Here is a 27,074-nt window from a genome sequence, read left to right as displayed (position 1 = left end):
TCAGAACGTCTGAAGTTAGGGTTCGCGGTTGGTGACGCCGTGTGGCTGTACATACCCAAGGTGCAGGCCGGGCTGAGCCGCAAACTGGCTCACTTGTGGCACGGTGCCTTCAGGATTCAAGAGATCCATGACAACTTCCGCGTGAAACTCAGGGTTGAGAACACAGGATATCGCGTGAATCCCCGGGTACATGGGAGCCGTTTGAAACCTAGAGCACTATTCCCGAAGTGGCCCACTGTGGAGGTCGACGTGGACGAGGATGATGTTTTTGATGCGGCGTTGTTGCCCGAAGACAGCTGGGAGCCCGACGCTGCGAACAATGAGTACGAAGTCGAGCGAATCCTGGATTTGCGATGGACTAAACGGACTCGGACATCGAGACGAATTCGCGAGTACCTTGTGAAGTGGAAGGGGTATGATGAGACCGAGTACCTGCCTGTGTCGAAGCTCAACTGTGGTGCCCTGCTGTACGAATTCAGTCAAGGCGCAAGAGCGCGAGCCCGTTTCCAGGCCATGCAGGCTGGAGATGATCACCCAGGAGTCTAGCACTCTGGGGTGACACTGACCCAGAGTTACATGTGATATTCAGGGGAAACCCAGAGTTACATGTGATATCAGGGGGGAAACCAGAATGACACTGTGATACTCTGGGAAAATCGACGGAATGTGTGAATATTGGAGACGGAGAACGCGAATGCGATTTGATTTGATTTGATTATGGAGAAGGCGATATTGCTGAGGCTTCGGCATTGTGTGAAGTGGTGAGAAGGAAGATGAAGGCGGCGAGGTTTACGAGCACATGGAGACAGTGAACAAGTCAGCAGACGATGCATTTCTGGGGAAGACGCTGAGATCGAGATGAAATCCTGGGTATTATGGAGAGTTACGCTACGACATGTGAAATTCAGGTGGTTCTCAGGATTTGGAGGTGACCTTGACTCTCACGAGTGCTTGAGAGACAGCGGGTTGAGCTTGCGGATGGCCAGGGGCTTGATGTGGCGCTTGATGTCGTTCGGTACGTTTTGGAGCCACTCATCGTCGTCAGTCGTCGTGTTCCATTGGACTCGAGCGGGTTCACGAATGTCCAACGTCGCTAGCTGGACGTCTAAGTCCTTGCACTTAGCTCCCCCGAGTTTCTTGGCCCTGGGATCCTCCCAAACCCAGTAGCAGCACTTGTCCGGGAACTTCCAGAGACTCGGTTCGTGCCACAACGACGGGATGAACCCGGGGGTGTTGCGCGAGCGCTCAACAAGCGTCTTGTACGCTCTGCGTAGCGCGTTTCGACGCGACTTACGCTGAGATTCCATGGTGGCGTCTGCTTGTTCTTCAGTCGGAATAGGCACCCAGTGCCCGCGCTCCCAGATTGCCTGTGCGTGCTTGTGCATGGCGTCCACGACGTCCTCCATCAGCTTGAGCGCTTTCGCGGAGAGCAGCTCTCGCTCATGGAAGTAGAACACTCGGAAGCGACCCTGAAGCATAGTCTCCCAGGGTTCAGAATCCAGGACTTCTTGGTATGCCTCACGGTCCCAGCGCTCGTGAACAACGTCGTACGAATACTTGTGGATCTCGTACTCTGGGAACCCGGGAGTCTGGCAAGACGCACTCTTGGTCGACCTTGGATATTGCACAAGAACTTCATAGATGCGCCAGGAAGTCTCGTTGTCCTCAGGATCTTCGGCCGTCATCAACTCACTTGAAGTGAGCTCCGAGTATGATTTCCGCGCGAGCGCCGACGGATGCTTGGAGCGTGATGTAGCCTTGGACCCCTGAGTACCACTAGAACCCTGAGTGGCAGTAGTGTCTGTCTTGTTTCCCGCGCGACGCTTCTTCGTCGACTTCGAGTTGGAACCCTGAGGTTTCTTGGTTGACTCAGAACGGGGGCGCTTAGCAGGAGGCTTGACTTCCAGGGGTTCTTCTACCCCATTGTCGGCCTCTGCGTTGTCGTCGTCCCCTGCGTCGTCGTCGTCCTCCAGAGTTTCAAGGGTGACTTCCTCCTCCTCCTCTTCAGAGCTACTACTAGAGGCGCTCTCCTCAGGTTCCTGGGCGGGAGGCTGGTAGTCCGGGTCGTTCTCGATGTCGTCCACCGTGGAATCGGCGTCCTCATCAGGGTACACCATGTGGTCATCGAGGTTCCCCCAGGGTGGCGGCACATCACCGCGTCGAAGGCACCTGTCCAGACGCTCGTCTGCCATTTCGTAGTAGGCTTCAGGGACGTACTTGCTCCAGGGAGTCAGGTCAAGACGACACCAGTACATCATGCTCACGAGCATCTTGCTCACCTGCGGCTGCCTGAAGTGCCCGTGAGCCGCCCGGTCGCTGCCGATCCACTCCATGGCTGTGTCGTACTTGAGCCCAGCAAGAATGGCCTGACGCACGTCTGGCCGAACTTCCTTCCAGACGACACGCCCAGGGAGCATCGTGTGTGCGGCCTCCTTGGACACCACAGTCTTCTCGCCGGCGCGACGCACGGAGTCGCGGCCAGGCTGATGACCCTTGGGACGACGCTGGACCTTGTGAACCTGGGGGCTTGCGGACTTCGACTGTGTGTCTGGCGCCTCAGGGTCCCGTGATTTTCTGGAGCCTTGACCCTTCTTGGAACCCTGAGATTTCCTGGAATCCTGAGTTTTGCCTCCGGCCTTCGCGCCGCTGCGAGACTTGCTGCCAGGACCCGTGAGATCCAGAATTTCAGGACGACTGAACGACCCAGACCCTGAAGACAGCATACGCGTGCTCTTCTCTGGATACGGGGCCACCGCAGCGTTGCGCTTGTCCATGGCCGTGACGTTGATGACAGTGTCCCAGGATTCAGGAGGCTTCGCGTCCTTGATGCAGAGATTGAAGAGGTCGTGGAGACGCTCCCAATTGCTCGTGAAGTCTATGTGTTCTTGAAGGAAATCAGAGAACTTCCAGGGGTCCACGGTGGCTGACTCAAGACGCGATTTCAGGATTCGCACTTGTGCCTCAGAGTCGACAAGGCGCGCCTTGAGTTGCGCCTTCTCGGACTCCAGAGAATCAATCTATTCTTGGTACCGCGTCTTCTGCTCGCCCAGCGCGACTTTGTACCTGGACTCAGCATCATCCACCTTGCCCAGGGCCTCTTGGACCACCAGGAACCAGTAGTCGCACGTGAATTTCCAGGCGCGCTTTAGTTCCTTGTACTTGCGTCGCGTGTCGACTACTTCCTGAGTGGCGGTGAAACCCTGCTGAGAGTCAGCCAGAGAACGCATGTTTCGATAGGCCCGAGGACTCGACGCAGATAACCAGTCATCTTGAACACGCGCTCAGCGAGCCTTGTGCTGTTGAAGTGACGCAGGAGTGAGGCCATCTCGCGTCGAATACCGATGGAATTCAGGGTGTTGTCCAACTCGAATGCGGAAAGAGGCGAACGACGCGGACACAGGACGTCGATCCCAGCGTTGGCGCCACAGACTTCCTTCAACCCCTGAAGATCCTCGTCGGAGAGCTCCTCGAAGCCGATCAGCGTAGACACGCCGCCGTAGCCTTCCATGGCGAATGCACCCGCGCGAAGTCGTTCACGATCCCTGGGACTCCCACGAGATACGCGTTGGTCTTGAGATCCGGCGGGGTTGGCAGTTTCCAATGCGGTGGGCGCTCAGGGAGTACGAAGTCGGGGACGTCGACCTCCTCCTGCCGAAGCATGCCTGCGAAGATGAGCCCCCTGACGTCCTCCAGCGTCGCGTGTCGTGGTAACTTGAACTCAGGGGCACCCTCCAGGTTCACGTCTGCAGCCGCGTCTGGCGCCTTAGACTCTGAGTTCGTGTAACCAGTTTCCTGGGTTGCAGCGTTAGCCGAGGCGTTGCCATCGGCCTCGCGCATGTCCGCGTCAGAGGTCTTGCCGGTGGCGCTGGAGAAGGAGACGTGCTTGGTCGCGCCCGCCTTGGTGCTGCCCGTCGAAGTGTTGCCGTACGCTGAGTCACCCGTCTGGCCGCTGCCGCCACCTGCTGGTGCGGCGTTCGCAGGGGCGTCGCCGGTGCGCTGCTGCGTCGGAGGTGGCGCGCTGCCGGGGGGCGCCGTGCCTTGAGCTGGCGCCGTCGCTTGTTTGCCGTCCGAAGGTCCGCTCTCCGCCATGTTGACGATATGTGAAATGGCGATGTGACCGCGCATTGCACGTTGGAGTTTTTGCGTTTGAGAGGAGAACCTTGAAGATAGGTCCTGACCAACCGTTGGGGAGATAGGGAGCCGCCAAAGTGAGTGAAACCCTGGGAGTCGACTGAGTGCAACGGCCGTATCGAAGTCGACGGTGGATTGCCCTCTGTGGTTTTGTGGCCTGGCCATGGTTCACCAGTTCGGAGCGATTTCCTCTTTGATGGACCCGGACCAGGAGGGGCGGTTGACACGAGGCGGTCGCCGTCACCTCTGTGACTTGGAGTTTGTATCGGATGCTGATTGGTGGATGACTTGGATACAGCGCGGCTGTACCCGTGTGACATGGATGGCGACAGTGGGAGAGAAGTGATTTCTCGGGATGAATTCAGCGCCTGACCGCAGATGGGCCCAACGGGCTGGAAGTGTGAATCCTGGGAGTGCACGCCCAGGATTTCAGAGAACACTCAGTCCAGCCGCGGACTTTCCCTTACGATGAGTGCCTAAAGTCTGGCGGAAAGTGTCTCTGGAGAATGTATCCCAGAGTACACCTCATCTTGCTGTGGCTCAGAGTGCCCCAGAGAATCAAATTACCCTGAGAATCAACCCACTACCACTATGATCATGCGCAGGAGTCCGCTAAACCCGCTAAAAGTGTGGCTTTGTGGAGATGCACGCGAGCCTGCAATGCAGCAGACTTGTTACCCAGAGTGCCACACGGAAACCCAGAGTGCCGCACGATGACCCAAAGATTCGCCTCCCTGAGTGCAGGTGACCCAGAGTTCCAAAGATGATTCTCTGAGTTTGGACCATAAATCCAGACTCTCTATACTGAACTTAAGTGTTTCCCAAGCCAACACCCAAGAATCCCCACAGCTCCCCAAGGTTCCTCAGAATTCCCAGGATTTCAAAAGATGACCCTGAGTGTCACCTGATTTTCAGGGACTCGAGTCAGTTCGAAGCCAGTCTGCAATCAAAGTGATGCGTGACCTTGAAGAACCGTTGTGGATGCGTAGACTGGATACTTTCGAGGAGTCGAGAGGGAGTCCTGCACCATACTAAACCAAGTCTAAAGACCCACAATTGGCACTTTCGCGCCGTGCGACAATGGATTCGCAAGCCGATCGTAAGTTTGGACCGCTGAACCCAAGGTATACTCAAGACAAGACATTTGACCCCAAGCATAATGAACAGAAGATATTTGCCCGAAGAAGAGAGAGCGAAAGAGAGAGAAGTAGCTGATAAAAACCAAACAGAGTTCAATTTTCCCTGTACTGCGCAAGTGACTTCGGCCAAGCCTGCCGACGGAAATCCGGAGGAACTGAGACTACGACCGCGGGACGCTACGGGCACATCAACGGCGAAGGACAGCCGTCTGTGTGGACTCCATCAACTCAAGTCCAGTTAGGTGGTGACCAGCGACGGCCTTGAGCTTCCTGGAGTGATCCATCTATTCCATATCCTAGTTGGGTCACTTGCTGTGCTCGTGGCAGTCCATTTCATATTATTCCAGAGGGTATTCTGGGGTGCTAGGTAGTCGCCTCCAGGATTTTGTATTGACTGCTTGTATGAAGGGAAGGTAACTGATAGTGATTGTATTTTCCTCCTTTATTGGAGGTGGTGTGCGTTTGTGTGATCTCAGGGGAGCTAGGCCCCTGAATTTCAGACTCGAGTGAGCCTAGTCTGTGAGTGACCCACCGTCCAAGGGTCCAAAAGAATAAGTGACGGCTAGTTGTAGTGTTTGTATACTCTGTATTTGTTGGTTTTATCGAGCTAGGAGGGCATTTGGGTAAGGTGTCTTCTGAGTTCCAAGTCCCAGAGTTGACTGAAATCCTGGACCCTGAATTCGTGATATTCTGGGTTTCAGGGGATCGGATTCTCTGGGTTTGCCTTTTGGTGTGGAGGTGCGTTCTGAAGTAGACGTGCGCTCCCGCACTTCTTCGAGGCTAAATTTTCAACCGGTGGAATGCCGTTCCGTCGAAGCCAAACGAGCCGACAGGGATTACACAAGGTACCCACGCCAACCAAGGAGTGTGATTCTCAGGGTTTAAAGCTTTGCGGCTGCGAATCTCTGGGTCTATCTTCTTGCTGTTGACTCTCAAGTCGATTCTCTGGGTCTACCCCTGAGGAACAGTCTTGGGCTGTGCTATACGAACCCCCCTGGGCAACAAAGGTTTCATCGGCCTCGCCTCATGCAACCCCAGAAACACCCGAGTAGTTATGGGACAGAGAGTTCGCCCTCAACCGGAATGAAGAAGTTTACGTTTCCGGTGGAAGTGGAGGAGATTCCCCGGGGCGAGGAGTAAGATGTGCCGGACGATCAAGAGTCGAATGAAGATCTTGATCCCGGGCTCAACACCCTGGAGGAATACTCGGCGAGCAGCTCCGGACTCTGAACCTGAAGATGAAGTCGAGGAAGAATGCGAGGTAGATTTGCCTACGTCCGCGATGGACAGCACTCCACTCAGGCACCTGGAGATTGAATACGCTCGCTGCATGAGAGTGAGCGCTGAGGAGTTGGACCTGGAACCCGCGGTGTACATTCACGGTGGAAGTGAATTGATGGCACAGCTGAGGGACCAACTGGCCCTGCTCCCTGAATTGCCGGATCTCAGCTCGGAGTGCGACATTGACGAGGCCGACATGGGTGAGCCCGGAGTGAGCACTCCTGCTCAGGAGAGAAAGCTGAAGGACATTCTGAAGTACCACATGAAAGTCTTCCTGGGTGACGGGAACGCCGCTACAGCGCCTGCCCGAGGCGTGGTGTGCGACCTAGACGTCGGAGATGCGAAGCCGGTGGCCCAGCGGCTCCGATCCGTGGCTCCGCATCTTATGGTGAAGGTTTACGAACTCTTGAAGAAACGTTTGGAGACGGGTCTGATCGAACACTCTGAATCGCCATGGGCTTCCCCGATTGTGGTCGTCCTGAAGAAGAACGGCGTCAACATTCGGATGTGCATCAACTATCGAGTCGTGAACGGTTTCATCCAGCTGTCCAGTTACCCGTTGCCTCTGATTAACGACTTGCTAGTCGGTTTCGAGAAGGCGATGTGGTTCATGAGTTTGGACATGGCACGTGGGTTTTGGGCGATCCGGATGACGGGAGAGAGCCAAGCTCATCTCGGCATTCGTGTGCCCATTCGGGCACTTCCAGTGGGTACGGATGCCATTCGGGCTGAAAAACGCTCTGCTCGTCTACCAACATGTGATCAACAACTGTTTGTGGGGTTTCGTTCGATTGCCGCCCGCGGAGGAAGCTATGGACCAAGACGTGCTGGACCACTTGAAGTCGGACCCTTTACGGCCAGAAGCTGAGCATGACGGTGATGCCGAAGCCGCCCCGGAAGAGGGGCGTTTGCCCGCCCTGACTGACTAGATGACGGTGTTCAAACGCAACATACCTGCGCCACCCCAAATGGGCCCGGTCCTGGGGCGGAGCTCCTACATCGACGACATCGCACATGGACCCGCCACTTGGGACCAATTGTGCGACGACCTGAACGCGCTGTTGTACTGACTGCGGTACTGAAACCTCTCGATCAGTCAGCCCAAGAGCGAATTCGGGAAGCGGACCATCCCGTACCTGTCTCATGAGATCGGAGCTGAAGGGGTTCGAGCGACTCCGAAGATTGTGAAGGGTATCCAGGACTTGCCGTTCCCGAAGACCCTGAAAGGGGTCCAATCTTTTCTGGGAAGTCTGAATTATTACCACAAGTTCATCGAGGACTTTCCAGTGGTCGCTGCGGTGCTGTATGAGCTAAAGGACGATCAAGTTCGGGTCGGTCGAGATCTGACTCGGGCGAAGGAGGCGTTCGACATCCTGAAAAGGAAAATTGTATCCACCCCGATGCTCAGACACCCGGACCGGACTAAACCGTTCGTGATCATCCCGCATGCGAATCTGTGGGCGGCATGTGCCGTCCTCGGACAGAAGTATGATGGCGTGATCCAACCTGTACGTTTCACGGGGCGTGTCCTGAATGATGCCGAACTCCGGTACCACCTCGCCGAAAAGGAAGAGCTCGCAGTCATTCAGGTGCTCCAAGTGTTCAAGTGTTCAAGATCCTGGTCGAAGGACGCCTGCTGGTCGTGTATACCAGGTACTCCGTCCTGAAGTGGGTGATCAAGCCGAAAACCACGGATGGTCGCACAGTGCCTTGGGGCGTAGCCCTATCACATTACGACCTGGACATCCGGAAAGTGCAAAGGGATGAGGACGGATTGGTCGCCATCCTAGGGGCGGGTATCACGCCCAGAGAGCATCTAGATGCGGTGGCCGAATTGTTGATCCCGGCCAAGGGGCGAGTGAAGGCGCCGCCTGCGGTGAGTGTGGAGGTGTTGGAACCAGACTATCCAGAAGTCGCACTGAGTTTCGACGGTGCGGCTAAGACGTCCACGAAACAAGGAAGTTGTGGGTGTATACTGTGGCAGCTTCCCGAATGGACTGTCATCGAGGCACGCGGCTACATCCTGGATGGAGTGACTGTCAACGACGCGGAGTACTATGGATTACTGAAAGGCATGGCCATGGCGCTCCAGCGGGACATCGCGGACCTGGTGGTCGTGGGTGACTCGAGGACGTCATTCAGCAGGTGCAAAGACTCATCAACTGCAACCAGCCTAACCTGCAGCGGAGGATCGCCGAATGTCAAGTGCTCAAGGAGAAATTCAGGACAGTCCGACTGGTACACGTTAAGCGTGAATACAACCAGGCCGCGGACTACTTGACCTCCAAGACACTGACCCTTAGCGAAGATTGCACGATTCAGGATGACGAGGAACGACAGCACTTGGAAGTGGTGTCCAAGCTCCGAGAGCAATTGGTGAAGACGATGACTGCTGATCCAGATGAACAACCCGCAGATTTGGGAAGTCCTTCTGACCTCACTCCCGGAATGCCCGCTGAAGTGGAGCCGGGCCCCGGTCCGGAATCTGTCCCGCTCACGGAGGCAGCCTGGGTAATGGCGGTGCTGAAAAGGACTCAGGCAGGACGCACGCAGGACGAGCGCCCACCCATGGGGCCCTTGGAATACCAGGCAGAACGGTGGCGCCGCATCAAGGCACACCAGGAGCAGGACGACTACCTCATGGAGATTCGGGACTTCCTGAATGGAGAGACAGATAACTTCTCCTCTCACAGGTTGCGAAAGATCGCCAAGGTGGCAGACTTGTTCGCCCTGGACGCTAGAGGCGTGCTCGCCTCTAGCGTCGGGTGGACCGAGCAAGTCGATCCACCCGGGATCGTCCACGTGACGGCCAGGATGAGCCGCGCTTGGTCGTCCCGGAAGCGCTGCGAGAAGATCGGCTTCATTATACACACGAAGACTAACAAGGTGGACACCAAGGTATTACACGAACGCATGAGCGTCTACGTTCGGAGTTCTATTGGCCAGGCATGTATGCAGACGTGGAGCGTTTCGTGAAGAGTGCACTGATTGCGCCAGTGGGAAAGGGAGACCCCCCAATCCAGGACCGTCGCCAGGCAACATTGAGCCTAGACACCCATTCGAGGTGGTCTCCATGGATTTCGTGACGCACATGCTCATGTCAACCCGAGGAAACACGTTTCTGCTACTATTACAGGATGCTTTCTCTGGGTATGTGATGTGTCAACCGATGTCATCAACCACCGCCCATGATGTCGCCGAAGCCTACGATGAATGTCTTCATGAGTTTCGGGGCGTCTTCCATGATTCGGCATGATCAAGATCCGAGATTCATGAGCGAAGTGTTCATCAGGTTCCGGGAGCTCCTGGGCAGCAAGCAACGCGCCACTCTGGGTGATTATATCGGATTTTCCACGATCTCTACACCAAAATCATGATCCACTTTGAGGTATGCACTAGGAAACAGAACCATGATACACTCCTGAGGAATACACTAGGAAACAGAACCGTTTCGCCAAAAATGTGTACACAACTGCGCGCCCTTTGCTTGGTATCTTCAGAGACCTACCTACGGTTCTACGGTTTGGCATCCATGCCGACGAACGAATCGCCGCCAGTCGTCGGGCGACTACAGAGCTCACGAGATGGCGCCGTGTTCTCGCCATCTGGCGCGACCCCCAATCCCATTCTCTCCGAACCCTGCACCAAGCGCGCTGAATGTGCGCTAGGCGCCATTCGCGTCCTTGAAGATATTACTGGTCAGCGATGGAACTGGCCTGCTTTGTTTTGGCGTCTCAGCTACGCCGAGCATGCAGCTTTTCCTGCTTCGTGTATCAGCTCCACCGGGCATCTTGCTGCTGTGCATATCAGCTCCGCTGGGCCACAGGCGTTTCGAGCGCTTCCCGCGCCAACAATAGCGGCGTTAGCATAGCGCGACATGCCTCGAATCCGTCAAAAATATCGTCCCGGCGGGAAGAGCTCCATTATTAGTCCCCCCTCGAAAATTCCTCGAAAGCGCACCTGATAACCTGTTTGTCTCTAATATTTCTGTACCCATCCAGGTCGTTCACTGAGAGATAGTATGGCCCGCGCCTGCCATACCGCATGTCATCTGGTATGCGCTCACGGGCTCCGAAAAATTAATGGCGAGGACGCGGTGTATTACGCGCACCAAAACTCGATACTTCCGACCGAGGACACCCCCACCTCCCGGATTTAGTCGTCGCGCCACTCGCTTTTCGCGCCGAGCTTGGCCGAATTTTCTCTACCAAGCGTTGCCGAGGTGCGAGCTCTGCGAGCTGAGTTGCGCTAAAGTCGCAAAAAGACTCAAAATTGGTTTTGTCTCTTCTGCCACTGCAACAACAGCCTGGTGCCGCTCAGGACGCCGAGGTTGAGCAAAAAAGCGAACGGCGTCGCGTCCTGACCCAAGTGGCTTCCTGCTCCCGCGAGCCACTTGACAACAGCATCTGCCAGGCCGGCCGCCCGACCCGCGCATTTGCTGCCCGGGCAGCCAGCGCCCAGGCAACTTCGCAACCGCAAACCTTCCAGCTAGCCACCAGACCATCAGCCAGCAGCCCGCGCAACCCAGCCCGACAGCCAGACGGACGCTTGCCCAGAGCCCCCAGCACGCAATTGACACCATGGCGGCCGCAGCAGGCTCGCCAGCCGAGCCGCAGCACGAGCCGGCGCCCGTGGACGCCGTCTCCGAAGAAGGAGAAGCTGCCGTTGTCGCGGACGCCGAGCAGCAGACGCCGACGCCCGACACCGGCGAACTGCTGGGCCGCGTCGCGACCGAGATCAGCCAGGCCTTCCAGACGTCCCTCGCCCAGGTGCGTGGTGACGACAGCAGTGTCCAGCTCGCAACGCTCAGGGGTCCGTTGGCCGGGAGCTCCTCCGGTGTCCTTGTGCCCCAGACACCGGTGCTGCTGCTCTGGTGCCAACCGTTTGGAGTTGCCCGGCGAGCGGACCCTTCCAGATTCCCCAATGACACTCTGCAGCTCAAATCACTGACGATTATTATGTATGCGTATATGGCGTGTCCTGCGTGGCGCGGCGGTAACTGCAGGTCGTGTCGGACATCGGCCGCGAGTACGGCGTGGAGCCCAGCGCCAAGTTTGCATGGGTAAGCATTTTCGCCGCGTTTGCTGAACTTTCTAGTCGGATCGTCACTACCGCCAACGGTGGACCATCAATTAGTTAGCCATGTTGCATGTGTTAACTCAACTGCCGGGCCGCGCTCCTCGCGTACGCGCCCGGTGCCTTTAGGTTCCTCGCCCACGTCGGGATCTTCGTCCAAGTTGAGGCATGTACAAGCGGCGGTCCCGTCGTCCATTAAATTTGGGTCACCATCGACAACGCAATCCAGTGAAATATCAACACGCGCGTCCACACCGGCAGCGGCTGCACTGATACTCGCCGCCTCACTTGAATCCACCTAGAATCAAATAAACAGTAAGCTTATGTTAGCGATATGTTGAATAAACGACAATATCCAGTACATTATGTTGCCTTCGTCCAGCATTGCGTACCTCTTCATCATTGTCTCCTTCATTATCTGCGCCGTCTTCATCGACGATCCTGCGTCGGCGCTTCCTCGATTCCGTTGTCCCAACGCGCTTGCGCTTGCCGGAGCTGGATGGCTTCGTGCCTGGCCGAGTGCTGCTCGTCACGGAGTCAGTTGCCGCACGGGGCGTCGCTCCATTCACCGGTGTCGCCTCCTCCACAATTGTCGCCACAATGCTGGCCATTGCGCCTGCAACCTCCAATGCGACTGCTGCTGGTGCGGCGTCGTGAGCGCGTGCGGCGATCGCGGCCGGCGCTGGCCCGCTCCTCCACATAGCTGGAGTCTGGTCAGGCACCTTCTTTCGAGTTGGCACCTTCCGCGTCTTGCCCGTCGCCTTCGGCTCTGCTGAGGCTGCCCCCTTATTCTCCGCGCCAGGGATTGCCTCCGCAGCTGCCGTCGTTGCCTCCGCCACGGTCTGCTTCGCCTCTGCAGACGCGAGGTTCGCAGCCGCTGCAGCCATCGTCTTCGCCGCCTTCTTCTGCGGGGGTGCTGCCGCTGCAGCTCCTGCCCTCGCCTCCTTCTCTTCCGCGCGGCGTAGTTTGTCGCTCCCGCCGCAGTGCCTCCAGACAATTCTTCTTCTCCGCCGGCGTGAGCGTGTGGCGCGGTGTCTTCCCGACGGGGGTGACCATTGTTCGTCTGGCGGTCGTTTTCTCGAATGAGGGGAATCAGTGGCCGTCGGCCACCAATTTGATGGGTGGCAGTATCCTTTCTCTTGCACTTTGGAAAAAGCCCGCACCAAAGGCAAACCTAGTCCTGTACATGTGCCCATTTTACACACAGAAAAAGATCTTACTTTTTGTATACCAGGATAATGAAAATGATCCATACAAACTCCAAGTGAAATTTCTGCTTATGTTGAGCGTTCCAAAATAGCATAAACGCTGCGACAAGAGGGAATTAGGGTATACACCGCTTATGTTGAGCGTTCCAACATAAAGTAACTAAGGGGTTAAAACTGTAATGGATGCAAGATATTATCAAGCAATGCTTTACAATTTTTTAAATTCGAACCTTGGTTGAAATCTGTTTGTAGCTTGTAGAAAATGTAAATGTTTACTTAGTATCTCGAGTGCTATTGTACAGTCCACCTCAAGCGTTCTCTTTACTTCACTTCGTCGATCGGTATCCAGCTCAATATCTGTACTGATTCATATCAGTATCGTCGGTAGCACACCGGTTCGATCTGCAAACCGAGGTCATACCGGTGTGAAGGGTATCCTACTGGTTCAGACTGCCCACGCGTATAAACATTCCAGTGCGGCACCAGAGTCGTACCGGTTTCAAGAAAATGTACCAGTTAGATGTCAAGAGGGGTCATCGTTTGACTTGATGTACCACGGATATAATCCGATTTGGTCTGCGATAGCAACACTAACGTTGCTTCCTATCCCAGTATAAAATTCAGATAACACACGCAGGGACCATTTTATATACTTGGGCTTCGCGAAGACTGGGATAGGATTGGTTAACTCACCTTTGATCGCCATTGATAAACTCAATCCGCACGCTCCACGGGCATCTCCTGCGCCTGCTTCGCAGCCGCAGAATCTGCCCGACAATGTATCGCCACTATGGTCACGACGTACAACCGATTTCAGAGCAAAATCAATGACGAATCTAACTCGACGAATTTGCAAATGAACTGGACCAGCCTCCATCATTCGTGAGAAGTCTAAAACACTCGGTCAATAGACATCACTTACTGTAAATTGTCTAAAGACGTTACCGGTTCATCACCGGTGTCGATTGGAAGGGGGGACATCGCCCGAATTAATCCTTTTGGGCTGGTCTATCAGCACTTCGTCGCTTCCTATCCCAGTATAAAGATGTTGTATGTATTGTGGAAACCGATTAGATTGCCCGAGCGGATTAGCTGATAAAGCAGCGTTCATGAGAGATTTGACTGGTACTAAATCGGGGATCCTTATGATTTCATATGGCATTGGTAAGGGTATAAATCGGTGTAAGGTTAATAAAATGGGGGTTGCCTCATTACCCGCCAGAAATACGACGAGCGACCACTTACCGCCACGAGCTGAGTGATTCGCGTACCTACTAACGAGAAATAGCATCGCGTGCATTAAATACGCTTCTGTGAGCTTCGATGTGTACTGCATTCTATTTATCAAGTTCTGACGTCATGTATTTGCGCTGTCATTTCCCGTCAGCATTAGCGTTTGGCGGTTTTACGTTAAATCGGCCACCGAATGCCGTGTGGGTGTCGGACATTCGGGCTGATTAGCATGCAAATCAGCCGTCCCGGGCTTACTGTAAATCAGCCACATGGCGTTGTAGGCACAACTGACCGCTCTGTCAAATCAGAGTACAAATCTTAGTCTGTCGATCTAATTAGGAGGTCGGGTTTAGCAAATCAGACCCGATTAAGCTTAATCATCTGCTTAATCAACCGATTTATATCCCAATTAGACAATCTAATCGGTTTCCACAATAATTATATTATGTATGAGCACACATCGGTAAATATTAGCTCTAGACATGTGATCTGTGTGATTGGTGCCTCCAAGTTCACTTTTTGACAGTACAAGATACGCCCTGAAACGCAATTTCATGTTCAGTATTTTGCATCAAATGCGCGGCCATTACCTGCCGAACCGGGTACTGTAGCTGTCTACACCAATGAGACTTTCTCTAGCCTCTATTGCGATTAACATGAGGACTGCTTATCAAGCCCGGACGCACTATTGAGGCAAGATAATGTAGCATTAAACGGAACTTACTAAAGCTGCGTGACAAAAGTACTAGAGCGTGACAAAAGTACTAGAGCCACTTGGTGGTACCCAGATTTTGGTACACAATTCGGGAGCTCTAGCCGTTCTGATGCTGAAGAATCTTCAGGGCCTAGGGGGCTCTTACCATCCAGCTTGCCCCTTGATAGCGATACTTGATGCCCGCCAGGCCTACAGGTAATATCTGAAACAGCTAGATGCTAAGTTTTCTGATAAACAGCTACATGTATAGCAAAGCAGCGTGATGTGGGCAAACAGCAGCGAACTCAGCAGCGTTGGCAGAACAGGGACTTGCTTTCGGAGCTTTGATGCGCTGCGTGTTTGGCAGTGAGGTATATGAGCGCGTGCTCTCATTTTGGGTGCATCGTTGCGGCTACTTGATGAGTATCCATACAGCAGCCCCCTTTTCCTGGAAAGGAGGATGGTTGGTCATTCAGGATGTTCATGGGGGTGAGGTGAGCGAGCAGAATGGCTTTAGTCACAGCGAAGCTTACGACGGAATCGGGCGACGTATTTGCTTGTCGTGTGCCTTAGCGAATTGTTTTATGAAATTGTAGCCCAAGTAAGGATACAGGCATTTGCGTTCTAGGTACCACCAAGTAGCTCTAGCAATTTATCACGTAGCTTTAGTAAGTCCCGCATTAAAGGAGCCAATGCAATGTCACTATATGGGTGTGTAGCATACCTTGATTGAGATTCCCATTTTGGGAAGTCGGTGATGTTATAGCTTGATAGGCAGCTGAACCCAGTAAGACCATCATTCACTCGTTGCTGGCGGTACTTGCAACTACAAAATAATACAACAGATTCTATCGGATTTTCCACGATCTCTACTGATCCACTTTGAGGTATGCACTAGGAAACAGAACCATGATACACTCCTGAGGAATACACTAGGAAACAGAACCGTTTCGCCAAAAATGTGTACACAACTGCGCGCCCTTTGCTTGGTATCTTCAGAGACCTACCTACGGTTCTACGGTTTGGCATCCATGCCGACGAACGAATCGCCGCCAGTCGTCGGGCGACTACAGAGCTCACGAGATGGCGCCGTGTTCTCGCCATCTGGCGCGACCCCCAATCCCATTCTCTCCGAACCCTGCACCAAGCGCGCTGAATGTGCGCTAGGCGCCATTCGCGTCCTTGAAGATATTACTGGTCAGCGATGGAACTGGCCTGCTTTGTTTTGGCGTCTCAGCTACGCCGAGCATGCAGCTTTTCCTGCTTCGTGTATCAGCTCCACCGGGCATCTTGCTGCTGTGCATATCAGCTCCGCTGGGCCACAGGCGTTTCGAGCGCTTCCCGCGCCAACAATAGCGGCGTTAGCATAGCGCGACATGCCTCGAATCCGTCAAAAATATCGTCCCGGCGGGAAGAGCTCCATTATTAGTCCCCCCTCGAAAATTCCTCGAAAGCGCACCTGATAACCTGTTTGTCTCTAATATTTCTGTACCCATCCAGGTCGTTCACTGAGAGATAGTATGGCCCGCGCCTGCCATACCGCATGTCATCTGGTATGCGCTCACGGGCTCCGAAAAATTAATGGCGAGGACGCGGTGTATTACGCGCACCAAAACTCGATACTTCCGACCGAGGACACCCCCACCTCCCGGATTTAGTCGTCGCGCCACTCGCTTTTCGCGCCGAGCTTGGCCGAATTTTCTCTACCAAGCGTTGCCGAGGTGCGAGCTCTGCGAGCTGAGTTGCGCTAAAGTCGCAAAAAGACTCAAAATTGGTTTTGTCTCTTCTGCCACTGCAACAACAGCCTGGTGCCGCTCAGGACGCCGAGGTTGAGCAAAAAAGCGAACGGCGTCGCGTCCTGACCCAAGTGGCTTCCTGCTCCCGCGAGCCACTTGACAACAGCATCTGCCAGGCCGGCCGCCCGACCCGCGCATTTGCTGCCCGGGCAGCCAGCGCCCAGGCAACTTCGCAACCGCAAACCTTCCAGCTAGCCACCAGACCATCAGCCAGCAGCCCGCGCAACCCAGCCCGACAGCCAGACGGACGCTTGCCCAGAGCCCCCAGCACGCAATTGACACCATGGCGGCCGCAGCAGGCTCGCCAGCCGAGCCGCAGCACGAGCCGGCGCCCGTGGACGCCGTCTCCGAAGAAGGAGAAGCTGCCGTTGTCGCGGACGCCGAGCAGCAGACGCCGACGCCCGACACCGGCGAACTGCTGGGCCGCGTCGCGACCGAGATCAGCCAGGCCTTCCAGACGTCCCTCGCCCAGGTGCGTGGTGACGACAGCAGTGTCCAGCTCGCAACGCTCAGGGGTCCGTTGGCCGGGAGCTCCTCCGGTGTCCTTGTGCCCCAGACACCGGTGCTGCTGCTCTGGTGCCAACCGTTTGGAGTTGCCCGGCGAGCGGACCCTTCCAGATTCCCCAATGACACTCTGCAGCTCAAATCACTGACGATTATTATGTATGCGTATATGGCGTGTCCTGCGTGGCGCGGCGGTAACTGCAGGTCGTGTCGGACATCGGCCGCGAGTACAGCGTGGAGCCCAGCGCCAAGTTTGCATGGGTAAGCATTTTCGCCGCGTTTGCTGAACTTTCTAGTCGGATCGTCACTACCGCCAACGGTGGACCATCAATTAGTTAGCCATGTTGCATGTGTTAACTCAACTGCCGGGCCGCGCTCCTCGCGCTCGCGCCCGGCGCCTTCGCTTTCACGAACGACTGACTGATGTGATCTGCTGTCTCTGAACACTGGCTATGTCTATGAAGATGGAGAAAGGCGGCGCCGCGGGGGCACCGGGCGACGAGCAGCTGCACGGGAAGGAGGCCGCCGACGGCGACAGCGAGCTCAGCGACGACGTGCGCCGCATCCTGCGCGAGCTCCAGGCCTCGCGACTGCAAGTGCGAGAGCTGCAGCAGGTCGTGGACGAGCTGCGCGACGAGCAGCGGCTCTCGAAGCAGCGCGTGGCGCTGTTCAGCACGCTCTCGGCCAAGTTGAAGCGCGATCTTGTAGACGAACGACTGGCACTGATCGACGCCAAGAACGAGATCAAGGAGCTGCGGCGCAGACGCAGTGGCGACGACACTGGGTCTGGTGGTGGCCGCTCTCCGCAGTCGCCATCGCTGCAGGAACAGAGTGACAACCCGTGGACCTCGCCCAACAAGCCCCTGGCCAGCTCCGGTAGTGGTGGAAGCGGGTCTGGTGCACCCGGTGGAGCCTCGTCCGGCACGAATCTCATGGCGTTTAACTTTTATTCATCTGCTTCGTCCAGAGGTGAAGGTGAACACGAAGGTGGCGATGAAGACGAGCCGCCGTCCCCGTCTTCGAGCACGCAGACGCTCCGCAGCCAGCTCATGGGCCAGTTCTTGCCGTCGTCGCTGCTGGACTCGCCTCAAGTCACGCCCAAACACGCCAGGCCCTTCCCCGGTGACACTCTCGGCGAAGACAAAGTGCCGCCCCCAATTTCTGAAGTAAAGGACGACATGGAGTCTCTATCGCTGACAGCATCACCAGCTCCTGAAGGCGCGACTAGCTCAACAGTGGAACAGGGCAACGCCGAAGTCACCAGCAATGAGCCCAAGGAGACAAGCCAGAGCGAGGGTGGGAGACTGTCTGCTTCGGGTGGCCCGGCCTCGACGTCCTCGAGATCGGCAGTCTCTCCTCTGCAGTTGTCCATGCTGTCGGAGCTCTTCGACTCGATTTCGGTCGAGGAATTGGAGTCGACTTTGCTGCAATTTGACGGCCAAGAGTCCGCAGCGATCGATCACATCTTGCACACGCACCCGAGCTTCAACCCAGCGATTGGAGCTGGAGCACGAGCAGAGAGCGGCGGCAGCCTAACTTCGATGGCATCGCCTTCCCCGTCTCGGTCGTCGTCGGTCGGTCACGGCAAAACGAGTTTGCACCGTAGCAGCAGCCAGAGCGGGCCGAGCGGGCCGCCTCCGGGATCGTCGAGCAACTGGAAGACCGAAATCTGCATGTACTACATGCAAGGCAAGTGCAACAAGACGCGACGCACCTGCTCGTTTGCCCATGGTGAAAGCGATCTGGTACGTCCCAGCGCTTCGAGTGGTGGCAGCAGTAGCAGCAAGCACGGACCCAACTACAAGACTCGGCTTTGCCAAGCCTACGAGAACGGAACATGCACGAAATCTCGTCGCGACTGTCCCATGGCACACGGTGTGAACGATCTGCGTGACGGAGGCTCTGGAAGCGGAGCAAGTGGCAGTCAGCAGATTCTCCCAGCTGCGACCCCAAGGTTGCAAAGCTACAAGACCGAGCTGTGCTACTACTTCTTGAAGGGCAACTGCAACTACACCAAGGAGGAGTGCCGCTTCGCGCACGGTCAAAGCGACTTGCGCACGGTGGAGAGCAACACGGCGCATATTGCTGCCGCTGCCGCAGCAGCTTCTGGCTTTGGTGGCGACTTCCCGACGTCACCCGTGCCGCCGCCTCCTGCAGCCTCGATGGAGAAGCAACTGCAGCTGCAGCACCAGTACCAGCAACAGTATCACCAGCACAACCAGCCACCTTCCATCCCTCAGCAGCAGCACCACCCGTTCCAGCCGCAGCCTCCTCCCGCCCAGCAGCAACAGAGTTTTGTACATCAACACCAGCTCCAGTTGCAGCACTCGTCGCGAGGAGCTGGCGGAGCTGCGCACCAATTCGGCTTCCAGCACCAGCAGTACGACATGGCGCAGCAGCAGCAAAACCTGTACATGCAGCCTCCCGGCCAGTTTCGGTATCTGAAGAGCATGGACGACAAGCGGTCAACGTCGGGTGGACGCCCGCCGCGACGGGACTCTGGGTCGTCATGGAGCAGCTTCGATGCTTCGGGACTGCCGCCTTCGGAGTACTAAGCCGGGAAGTGAGCAAGGCGTGAAGGGCTGCGCTCGACGGAGTGCCTTGCTCGCCTTGCTCGATCCGTGCAACCTCCTGCGTGCACGACCTCCCCGTTGCCGTTCTTGCATTTGGATTTGCATATCGAGTTTTGGATTGTGAGATAGCTGCATGGTATGATATTTGATTCGGATTGCCACGACTTGGCCGCGCGATCGCCCGCGCCTCCCGTTCGGAGCGTGAAACTCAAGCTCAGATGCGGACGATGAAGATGAAGTGAAGCTCAAGACTGAAGTCGGAAGCCCCAACATGGACGCGCAAGTATACAAGCACAAGAAACAGAAAAAGCAAGCAGCATCAACACACGCGAGAAGTAGTAGCAGTAGTAAGTACATTTGTAGAAAAGCAAGCGCCAGGGTGATCCGCCCAATATATACGATAGAGTGATGCACGCTGCATTATCTGTTCGATTCTCTCTTACGTAAAGTGCAAACCACTAACTCCTCGACGCACAAAGCTCGCAGCACTACCAAGTCGACCACAACGCATCTTACGGTGGTCACTTCAGCCGTGCAGGCCATCCGCCCCCGCACCTGCAGCTCCATTGACGCTACCCTCGTGGCTGCGCAGAACCTCGTCACTCGTCGGTTGCTGCTGGAACACCGCGAAGCACGCGAGTATGTCCGCCACATTAACCTGCACAGGCACAATGGCTCCGTTCACAACCATCCGCACCGTGCGGTAGTATCCGTCATCGGCGTGCGGCACCTGGACAGTCCGTTGCACATGGTGCTGCTCTTCCCCTTCGTCAGAGCCCAGCGACCGCTTCCTCTTCACCCCCACCGGCAGGTCCCTCGAGTCGGGGACGGCACTCCCCGCCAGTTCCCCCGCTTGGTTCTGCGTGAAATCCCCATGCAGAGCCACTTGCCCCGCCGTTGCGGCGCCAATGTCCGCGTCCTTCAGCCGTCGACGCCGCGGGGGCGCCACCTTCTTGACGTACACGTAGACCTCGCACTGGAACGGCTCGTCCGTCTTGCGCTTGAGGTAGTTCTTGTAGCTCCTGGCCACGCGGCTCTCGAAGTTGCTGTGCGTGATCTCCACCAGCTCCGCCTGCTTGGAGTGGGCCCCGGGGCGCATGTAGAGCGCCGTGTCCTCGCGCACATGCTTCTCGCCGCGGAAGTTGTCGAGCGCCTTGTCCGTACACGAGTCCACCTTGGCGCGGAAGACGTCCAGCCCCTCGGACAGCAGGAACGGGAACGTGACGAGCGTCAGGTGCTTGCGAGACGTGCGGGACACGTCGCCGATCTTGACGGTCAGCAGCGCCGTGCAGTCGTCGGGCACGGCGCGGCGGTCCGGTGCCACCTCGGAGCTAACGGCGCTCATGATCGATGACAACTCTTATTAACGAGTGGCTCCCGTCTGATAAACAACAACAAGAAATAAATGGCAGTTCTTTGGCTTGTGATTGGTCGATTATTCCACATTTTATTTATCAGCGGAGATGATGGATCCCAAGGTGCGCGACCTGTACAAGCGCTTCCTGCTCGTGGGGCGCGACTACCCGCTGGGGCTGAGCCACGTGCGCGAGAAGGCCAAGGCCGCCTTCTTCCAGAACCGCGACCTCACGGACCCCGTGGCCATCAAGAAGGCCATCAAGCGCGGCCGCTGGATGGTGCGCGAGATGGTGGGCGTCATCCAGCTCAAGAAGTACCGGACGCTCAACAGCCGCTACACGCCCGAGGACCTGCGCGAGAAGCTGCGCGACATCGAGAACCGCCGGGTTCTAGACGAGATCGAGCAGGAGCAGCAGCGGCAGCAGGACGGGGGCGGCTCACAACAGCCATGAACCATTATCAGACGCTTGAAGTGACGTCCATGCAGCCGTTGATGGCCGGGGGACAGGCAACCACCGTGGGTTGAACAATGACAATGACGACTGAGGTTCTATTGCGTAAAGTAAAATGCTGAGCGCGGCACGTATCCAATAATTTTCTCGCTTTTGATCGTTCGTATGTTGCATTGAGGACGACGACCCAACAGTACCAGTACATCGCCCACGACCATGGTGGACAAGGGCTTCTGTCGCTTTCCGGGTGGCCGAAGCTCTCTGGGGTGCGTTGAGGCGAGGCTGACGCGACGACTGCAGCCCAAGATGTGCTCTTGGCAGTCGGTGCAGCGCGACAAATGAGCTCGCGTGTGGTCGCAGGTCTCGAAGCGCGGTTGCGGCGCGCGACAGCTTTCGGGGAGAAAATCTCCGCTGCAGCTTCTTCTTGAGCCGCGACGCGCGTGCAATAAAGCTTCTCCACGCTTCTCGTGCAAGTGCTCATATCACCGCAAAGTCGAGCCGCGAATGGAGCAAGTCGGGCGTCGGCGCCTCGGATTGGCTGCGCGCGAAACGGCTCTATATTCAACATCGCTTTGTCTCAGCAGCTCCTCGATGTTGTCGTTGCATTGCGATGGCTCCGGCTGGGACCGCAGCAGTGGATCCGTTGGCTCGGTTGGCGCGCCGACAGGCGGAAGGTTCCACCCTCCCGTTCCTTGCGTTCGGGCGGTCGGATCTCGCGCTCGCCGAGTCCACCCTCCCTCACTTTGTCTTTTGTGATTGATTTTAACTCGAGTGCAACGTCTTCATGGTGTTCATCTCGCTGGAAGACGTCGTCGGTGCGAGCGATTTCGCCGCTGCAGCGAAGCAGTCGGCCCAGTTCGAACTGCCCAAGCCGACCACCAGCGTCGTGGTGACCCCGGGCTCTCCGGCGAAGCAGCAGAACACGCCCCTCGCCCGCGCAGGATTCTTCCACTTGGCCTCGACGCAGCGGGCGTCTTCGTCGCAGCTATTCTTCGTTCTCTACGTCTCGGACAGCGTCATGCGCCAGAAGTGGGTGCTCAGCAAAACCTCAGCCGACCACGCGCAACTCCGCAAAGGCATCCGTCGCATCGGGAGCAGCGGATGCAAGGACTCGGAGTGCTGCGGCGCATTGCGGCGACTCATCAAGGGCACTCCAAACCTCAGCACACGCCGGGTATGGAGCTCGAGCAGCACCGGCACTCAGTACGACCAGTGCAGCGCCTTCCAGGCGTTCGTGAACGATTTGGTGCACGCTGTCCTCACGCGCGACACCTCTTGCGAGAACATGCAGCGGACGCGCCACCTTCTGGAGGACTTCCTGGAGATCGCTCACCACCGCGCGATCGCGGTGGACCGAGTGCTATACCATGAGAATCCAGCCTCGCCACCGACGCCAGTGGCCCTGGAGTCCTGCCAAGCTGGACAAGACTGCGGGGGTGCGAGCGACGACAGTTCGGAGTGCCCGATCTGCTGCGGAGATCTGGCCGACGACCAAACGCTGCGACTTCCGTGCGGTCACAACTACCACGCTGGGTGCGTGCGCGTGTGGTTGAACCTTCAGCACACGTGCCCAGTGTGTCGTCTTGACATGAGCGCCATCTCGTGCTAGTGGCGCACGTCGACTCGCAATGTATTTGAGTATATATGAATCAGAACTACGCAGTGTATCTGAAGTGGCCAATTCGGCCGATCCAGTAAAGACAACAATGAATCAATCAACCGTTCAGTACGAGGTTCATTCACTTCACTAGCGTGTCGGTGGGGGTGAGGATAAGGTGAGACCGACAGGGTAAGTGGCCGAGAGTGCAGTCGGATCATATCTGGCCGACGATACTGAAGCAGGTAGCTGATGCCTTGAGTTGCTTGGTCGATGATTTCTATAGGGTCGTTCTTCTTAGGTTACGGTGTAGCAAGACTAACTGCTTGGTCTCGCTGCTTCTATTTCGCTAACTAGGTGCTGCTCCCCTCGCTTGTGGTGCTGGTCTTCTCGTCGTCCTCGTAGTACGACGTTCCGTACGCCAGGAAGAACTCTTCGTGTACTGCTACTTCCTTCCACGTCACGATGTACAGCTGATTCAGGACGATGGGGCTTGTTGTGTCTTGAGGGTTCTCAATCACGCAGCCGGGCACGAGGATGCAGTTGTTGTAGAATCCCGAGGCATCCCAGTAGACGTCCGCTGGGTATTCGTACACACGGTCGTTCGGGAATCCACCGACGGAGCCATCTGCATCAACCAAGCCGTCGAAAGGCATCAAGCGGTGGCCGTACTGAGTCTGGAACTTGTCTACGTCGCGCACAGTGCCATTGACTACAACGAAGGTCTCGCCCAGCTCACCGCACCGGGCTACCTTGTTGAGTCCGTCATGATGCATTTCCTTCGTAATCCGGCGAACGCCGAAGATGCAGACAACTGAAAATGCTGGCCACGGATGTGCCGAGAGGTTAAAGAGTCCTCTCCCCGCGTTGGGGATGCCGGAAACCGCGACACCCACTGTACCATTATCATTCGTCTCCTGGTATGTGATCGTTTTCAGGTCAACCTTTTTGAACAGCAGCTTCGGGGGCTTCGGAATACGTCTCTTCACTGCGGCCAGCTCGGCATCTGTAAGCTCGGAGTGAGGAGAGCTAGAGGCTTCGCTTTCAGTGACTGGAGAAGAAGAAGCGCTGACACTCTCCAGCTTCCGCTTTTTCCTAACACAACAAGGCGCACACAGGTTAGCCGTCATGTCATCAGTCGTTTGATAGCAAATTGATTTGAGAACGTACTTTGCTTCCTTGTCGAACACCGCGGACATCTTCATCTGCCGAGAGATCATGCTTTTCATTGCGGACGAGTACGCCTTCATCGGGTTTTTAGTTGCAAGAACCTTTTGGCAGAGCTTGACCATGTGCACTGACGGGTTTGCCACCATGTGATGCCGACATCGGTTGCAGAGCTCTTTCGCAATGTAGCACAGATCGGATTTCGACTTCACTTTCGCGACGGATTCGCGAGCCATTGTATCGAGCTTGAATACCTTGGTCAGCTCTGCGACCAGCTCACTCGATTTTACCTTGGATTCGTCTTCAATTGTCTTCAGCAATGCGTCGGTCGCAGGACTATTGGCAAACTGAATAGTTTTCACCCGCCTAACCTTGCCGAAGACAAATGCTGAGGGATTCTGGCACTTGACGTATTCCATTTTCTTCCACATGTCGTCTAATAATGAGCGATCGACGTCAGATACCGCTCGCGCTGCTGTGGGATCGAGGTCCCACGTGCATAGGAACGCATCTCGCAGCAGGGTCAGCGAGTCCTTCACGCGCTTGCGCTTTCCGGAGCTCTTGCTCGGTGACGACGTTGATGCATGCAGCAGCCACGGCATCATTGCCTTGGTATACTGGTGCAAGAACAGCTCGCCACCCCTCCTGCCTCCTTTCTCGGACGGATGCCAGTTGTTGAAACCAAAATACTTCGTGTTCAGGTCAAGCGCGGCGTCAAGCTCCTCAATTTCTTGGGGTAAGGCACGTCCGAGATAAACCTCCCATGGTCCCGGCTGAATGCTGTGCTTCTTCATAAATGCCACCACCTCAGGTGGAGCAGTGGGCTTAATTGGCGACGAAGAAGCGTCCGATACCAAGGAGACCTCACGTTCCAAGATCTCGAAAGTCTCATCAATCTTCAGCATAGGGTCATGACGCGAGCTTGACTCATTTTCCAACGGCGCTGAAAACTGCAATCCCCACTTCGTCCAGAATTCAAACACTGCCCGAACATTCGGCTACAAACAAAGAAATCAAGCTTGTCAACACGGCAATCTTGCTATCACACATACCAACAGCCAAAGATGCAAAAAGAGAGAAATAACACGTACGTTGTGCTTCGCATCGCCATCCAGCTTCTGCACAAGCTGATACAGAATCTTTTCCAGTGAGAGCACCAATCCCGACTCGCGCATCTTCGCATTTCGCTCCTTCTGAGGATAATTCGCTCTCACCGACTTGACAACATCGTGTACAACGTACACAATGCTCGCTTTTGCCTTCGAAGACTGCATCGTCTCCATCGCCTGGGCCAGTTTCTGGCAGATCGCATTGTGCAAGTGCTGATGACGAACAATGAACTTCGAGCAGACCTGTTCATGTAAATAAAACGGACATGCGGTCAGACGCATTGATCACTCACACTAACTCGTTTGCATTGCAATCATCTTGCATTCAACACGCAACTCATCACACAAACTCAACGCACCTGAATCGCTGACGGCTTCGTATCCAACTGATCAATCAGCAGGTCAAACTCGAGCATCGGGTCGCCGAACGTGTGCGAAATGGCCTTCGCAGTCGTTTCCAGCTCCTCCATCACTTTCATCCGCTCGTGCATCTTCTCCTCCATCTCTACATTCACCTCCGACACAATAAACCCAATCACCACGCCATCTCGATCCGTGCACAGCGACTTGATAGAATCCGGACTCGCCCCTGCATCCCACGCCACAAAGATAAAAAAAATATCAGCAACACGATCCACCACCGGCAATCCAGAACATTGCACTTCTAGCACAGCACTTACCGCTCTTCCGTAGTCGGTGCAAACACTTGAGTCCTTTCAGCACCACCGGCACCAGCAGATAGAGCGTGAAAGTGTACGTGGAAGCCACAAACTGCACACACAGCGCGCACTCGTGCTTCTTCATGTACACCTTCATCTCCTCGCAGTTCTTGGCGAAGAACTTGCAGAAGAAGCCCTTCTGCGGGATGGCGGACAGCTTGGCCTTGGTGCTCACTGCCAGGCGACGCGGGAAGTCCCGCAGCAGCGAGCGCTTCTCGGCCGGCAAGCGCCCCACCAGGTCAATGGAGTGGCCTTGGAACTTGACGTCCAGCCGCCAGTTGTCGCTCATTCTAGCAGGAATGCGGGGAGACGATACGCGGGCAATACACTCAGACCCTTGTGTGGCTTGAGACTGACGCGCTGCAGCGCCAGGAACGCGCTGGAGAACGCGAGACGCTGGGACGAGCACGTGCGGCCTCTTGCTGGGACGCTAACGAAGGCTCTACGCCGAGTCCGAGCGCCGCACTTGCAGCGGAGGGTGCACGGACGCAAACTCTTGATTACCAGCCGCCCGACGGCGAGATCGGGGGCGCGCAGACACAGCGGAGGAGGCCGACGCGAAGCGCTTCCCTCGCTGCCGACTCGATCGACGTGAGATGCCAATAAATGGCGCGACTGCCTGGCCGCCTATAAAATGGCGCACGCCGATTGGCTAACTGGGGAGAGGGGCACTGTACACAATGCTTACACAAAGAGAACGCCCATCTGGTGATCAGCGGATGTGCTGGAGGCGCATAGTGACCGCTAGATACGCCAGGCAAATGCGGGCGCAGCTTCCCCGCGAGCCACGCGCCGTTTAACATACTCAGAAAGAATATGCGGAGGAAAATTTGACGATTTTCGTTCGCAACGCCAGACTCGTGGCGCACTTGCTGCAACAGTGCCATTCACGACGAGCGCTCAGCTCTCAACCAGGAAGGAAGCAGCCCTATTGCTGCCTAACGTTACCTGCAAACCATGCCTTGACCCTACTCAAGATTTTGTTTTGTTAGTATCGGGCGTTTCGCTGGCTTGTGCGCGAGGTTGACTCAGTAACGTG

At 56.0% G+C, this 27,074-nt stretch overlaps 6 protein-coding genes across 6 annotated transcripts; 3 read left to right on the top strand and 3 right to left on the bottom strand.

Moving 5' to 3' along the window:
• Positions 1 to 941: 941 nt before the first annotated feature.
• On the bottom strand, positions 942 to 4,089 carry PHYSODRAFT_326895 (hypothetical protein; the record flags this gene model as incomplete). The annotated part of the gene is made up of 4 exons (XM_009522933.1): positions 942 to 3,002; positions 3,084 to 3,203; positions 3,248 to 3,466; positions 3,520 to 4,089. The coding sequence occupies 4 exons, from the start codon at positions 4,087 to 4,089 to the stop codon at positions 942 to 944; spliced, it is 2,970 nt and encodes a 989-aa protein (XP_009521228.1).
• Positions 4,090 to 11,131: 7,042 nt separating this feature from the next.
• PHYSODRAFT_555547 (hypothetical protein) lies at positions 11,132 to 19,617 on the top strand (the record flags this gene model as incomplete). The annotated part of the gene is made up of 3 exons (XM_009522932.1): positions 11,132 to 11,320; positions 11,557 to 11,613; positions 17,527 to 19,617. 3 exons carry the CDS (start codon positions 11,132 to 11,134, stop codon positions 19,615 to 19,617), a joined length of 2,337 nt encoding a protein of 778 aa, XP_009521227.1.
• A 544-nt stretch (positions 19,618 to 20,161) lies between these two features.
• Positions 20,162 to 20,980, bottom strand: PHYSODRAFT_480666 (hypothetical protein; the record flags this gene model as incomplete). Its single annotated transcript, XM_009522931.1, has 2 exons — positions 20,162 to 20,365; positions 20,600 to 20,980. The coding sequence occupies 2 exons, from the start codon at positions 20,978 to 20,980 to the stop codon at positions 20,162 to 20,164; spliced, it is 585 nt and encodes a 194-aa protein (XP_009521226.1).
• A 116-nt stretch (positions 20,981 to 21,096) lies between these two features.
• Positions 21,097 to 21,555, top strand: PHYSODRAFT_354102 (hypothetical protein; the record flags this gene model as incomplete). The annotated part of the gene is made up of 1 exon (XM_009522930.1): positions 21,097 to 21,555. A coding segment is annotated over one exon (347 nt), but the record flags the coding sequence as incomplete, so codon positions are not given.
• Positions 21,556 to 22,227: 672 nt separating this feature from the next.
• On the top strand, positions 22,228 to 23,052 carry PHYSODRAFT_485173 (hypothetical protein; the record flags this gene model as incomplete). The annotated part of the gene is made up of 1 exon (XM_009522929.1): positions 22,228 to 23,052. The coding sequence occupies one exon, from the start codon at positions 22,228 to 22,230 to the stop codon at positions 23,050 to 23,052; it is 825 nt and encodes a 274-aa protein (XP_009521224.1).
• Positions 23,053 to 23,393: 341 nt separating this feature from the next.
• PHYSODRAFT_555539 (hypothetical protein) lies at positions 23,394 to 26,475 on the bottom strand (the record flags this gene model as incomplete). Its single annotated transcript, XM_009522928.1, has 5 exons — positions 25,997 to 26,475; positions 25,676 to 25,905; positions 25,299 to 25,559; positions 24,207 to 25,205; positions 23,394 to 24,128 (listed from the first exon to the last, which is right to left on the bottom strand). Exons 1-5 carry the CDS (start codon positions 26,322 to 26,324, stop codon positions 23,394 to 23,396), a joined length of 2,553 nt encoding a protein of 850 aa, XP_009521223.1. The 5' UTR covers positions 26,325 to 26,475.
• Positions 26,476 to 27,074: the final 599 nt, after the last annotated feature.

Source organism: Phytophthora sojae (genome assembly GCF_000149755.1).
Source record: "Phytophthora sojae unplaced genomic scaffold PHYSOscaffold_2, whole genome shotgun sequence".
Taxonomy (NCBI): Eukaryota; Oomycota; class Peronosporomycetes; order Peronosporales; family Peronosporaceae; genus Phytophthora; species Phytophthora sojae.
The sequence above is the reverse complement of the archived record's forward strand: the minus strand, read 5'-3'. Positions and strand labels throughout refer to the sequence as shown.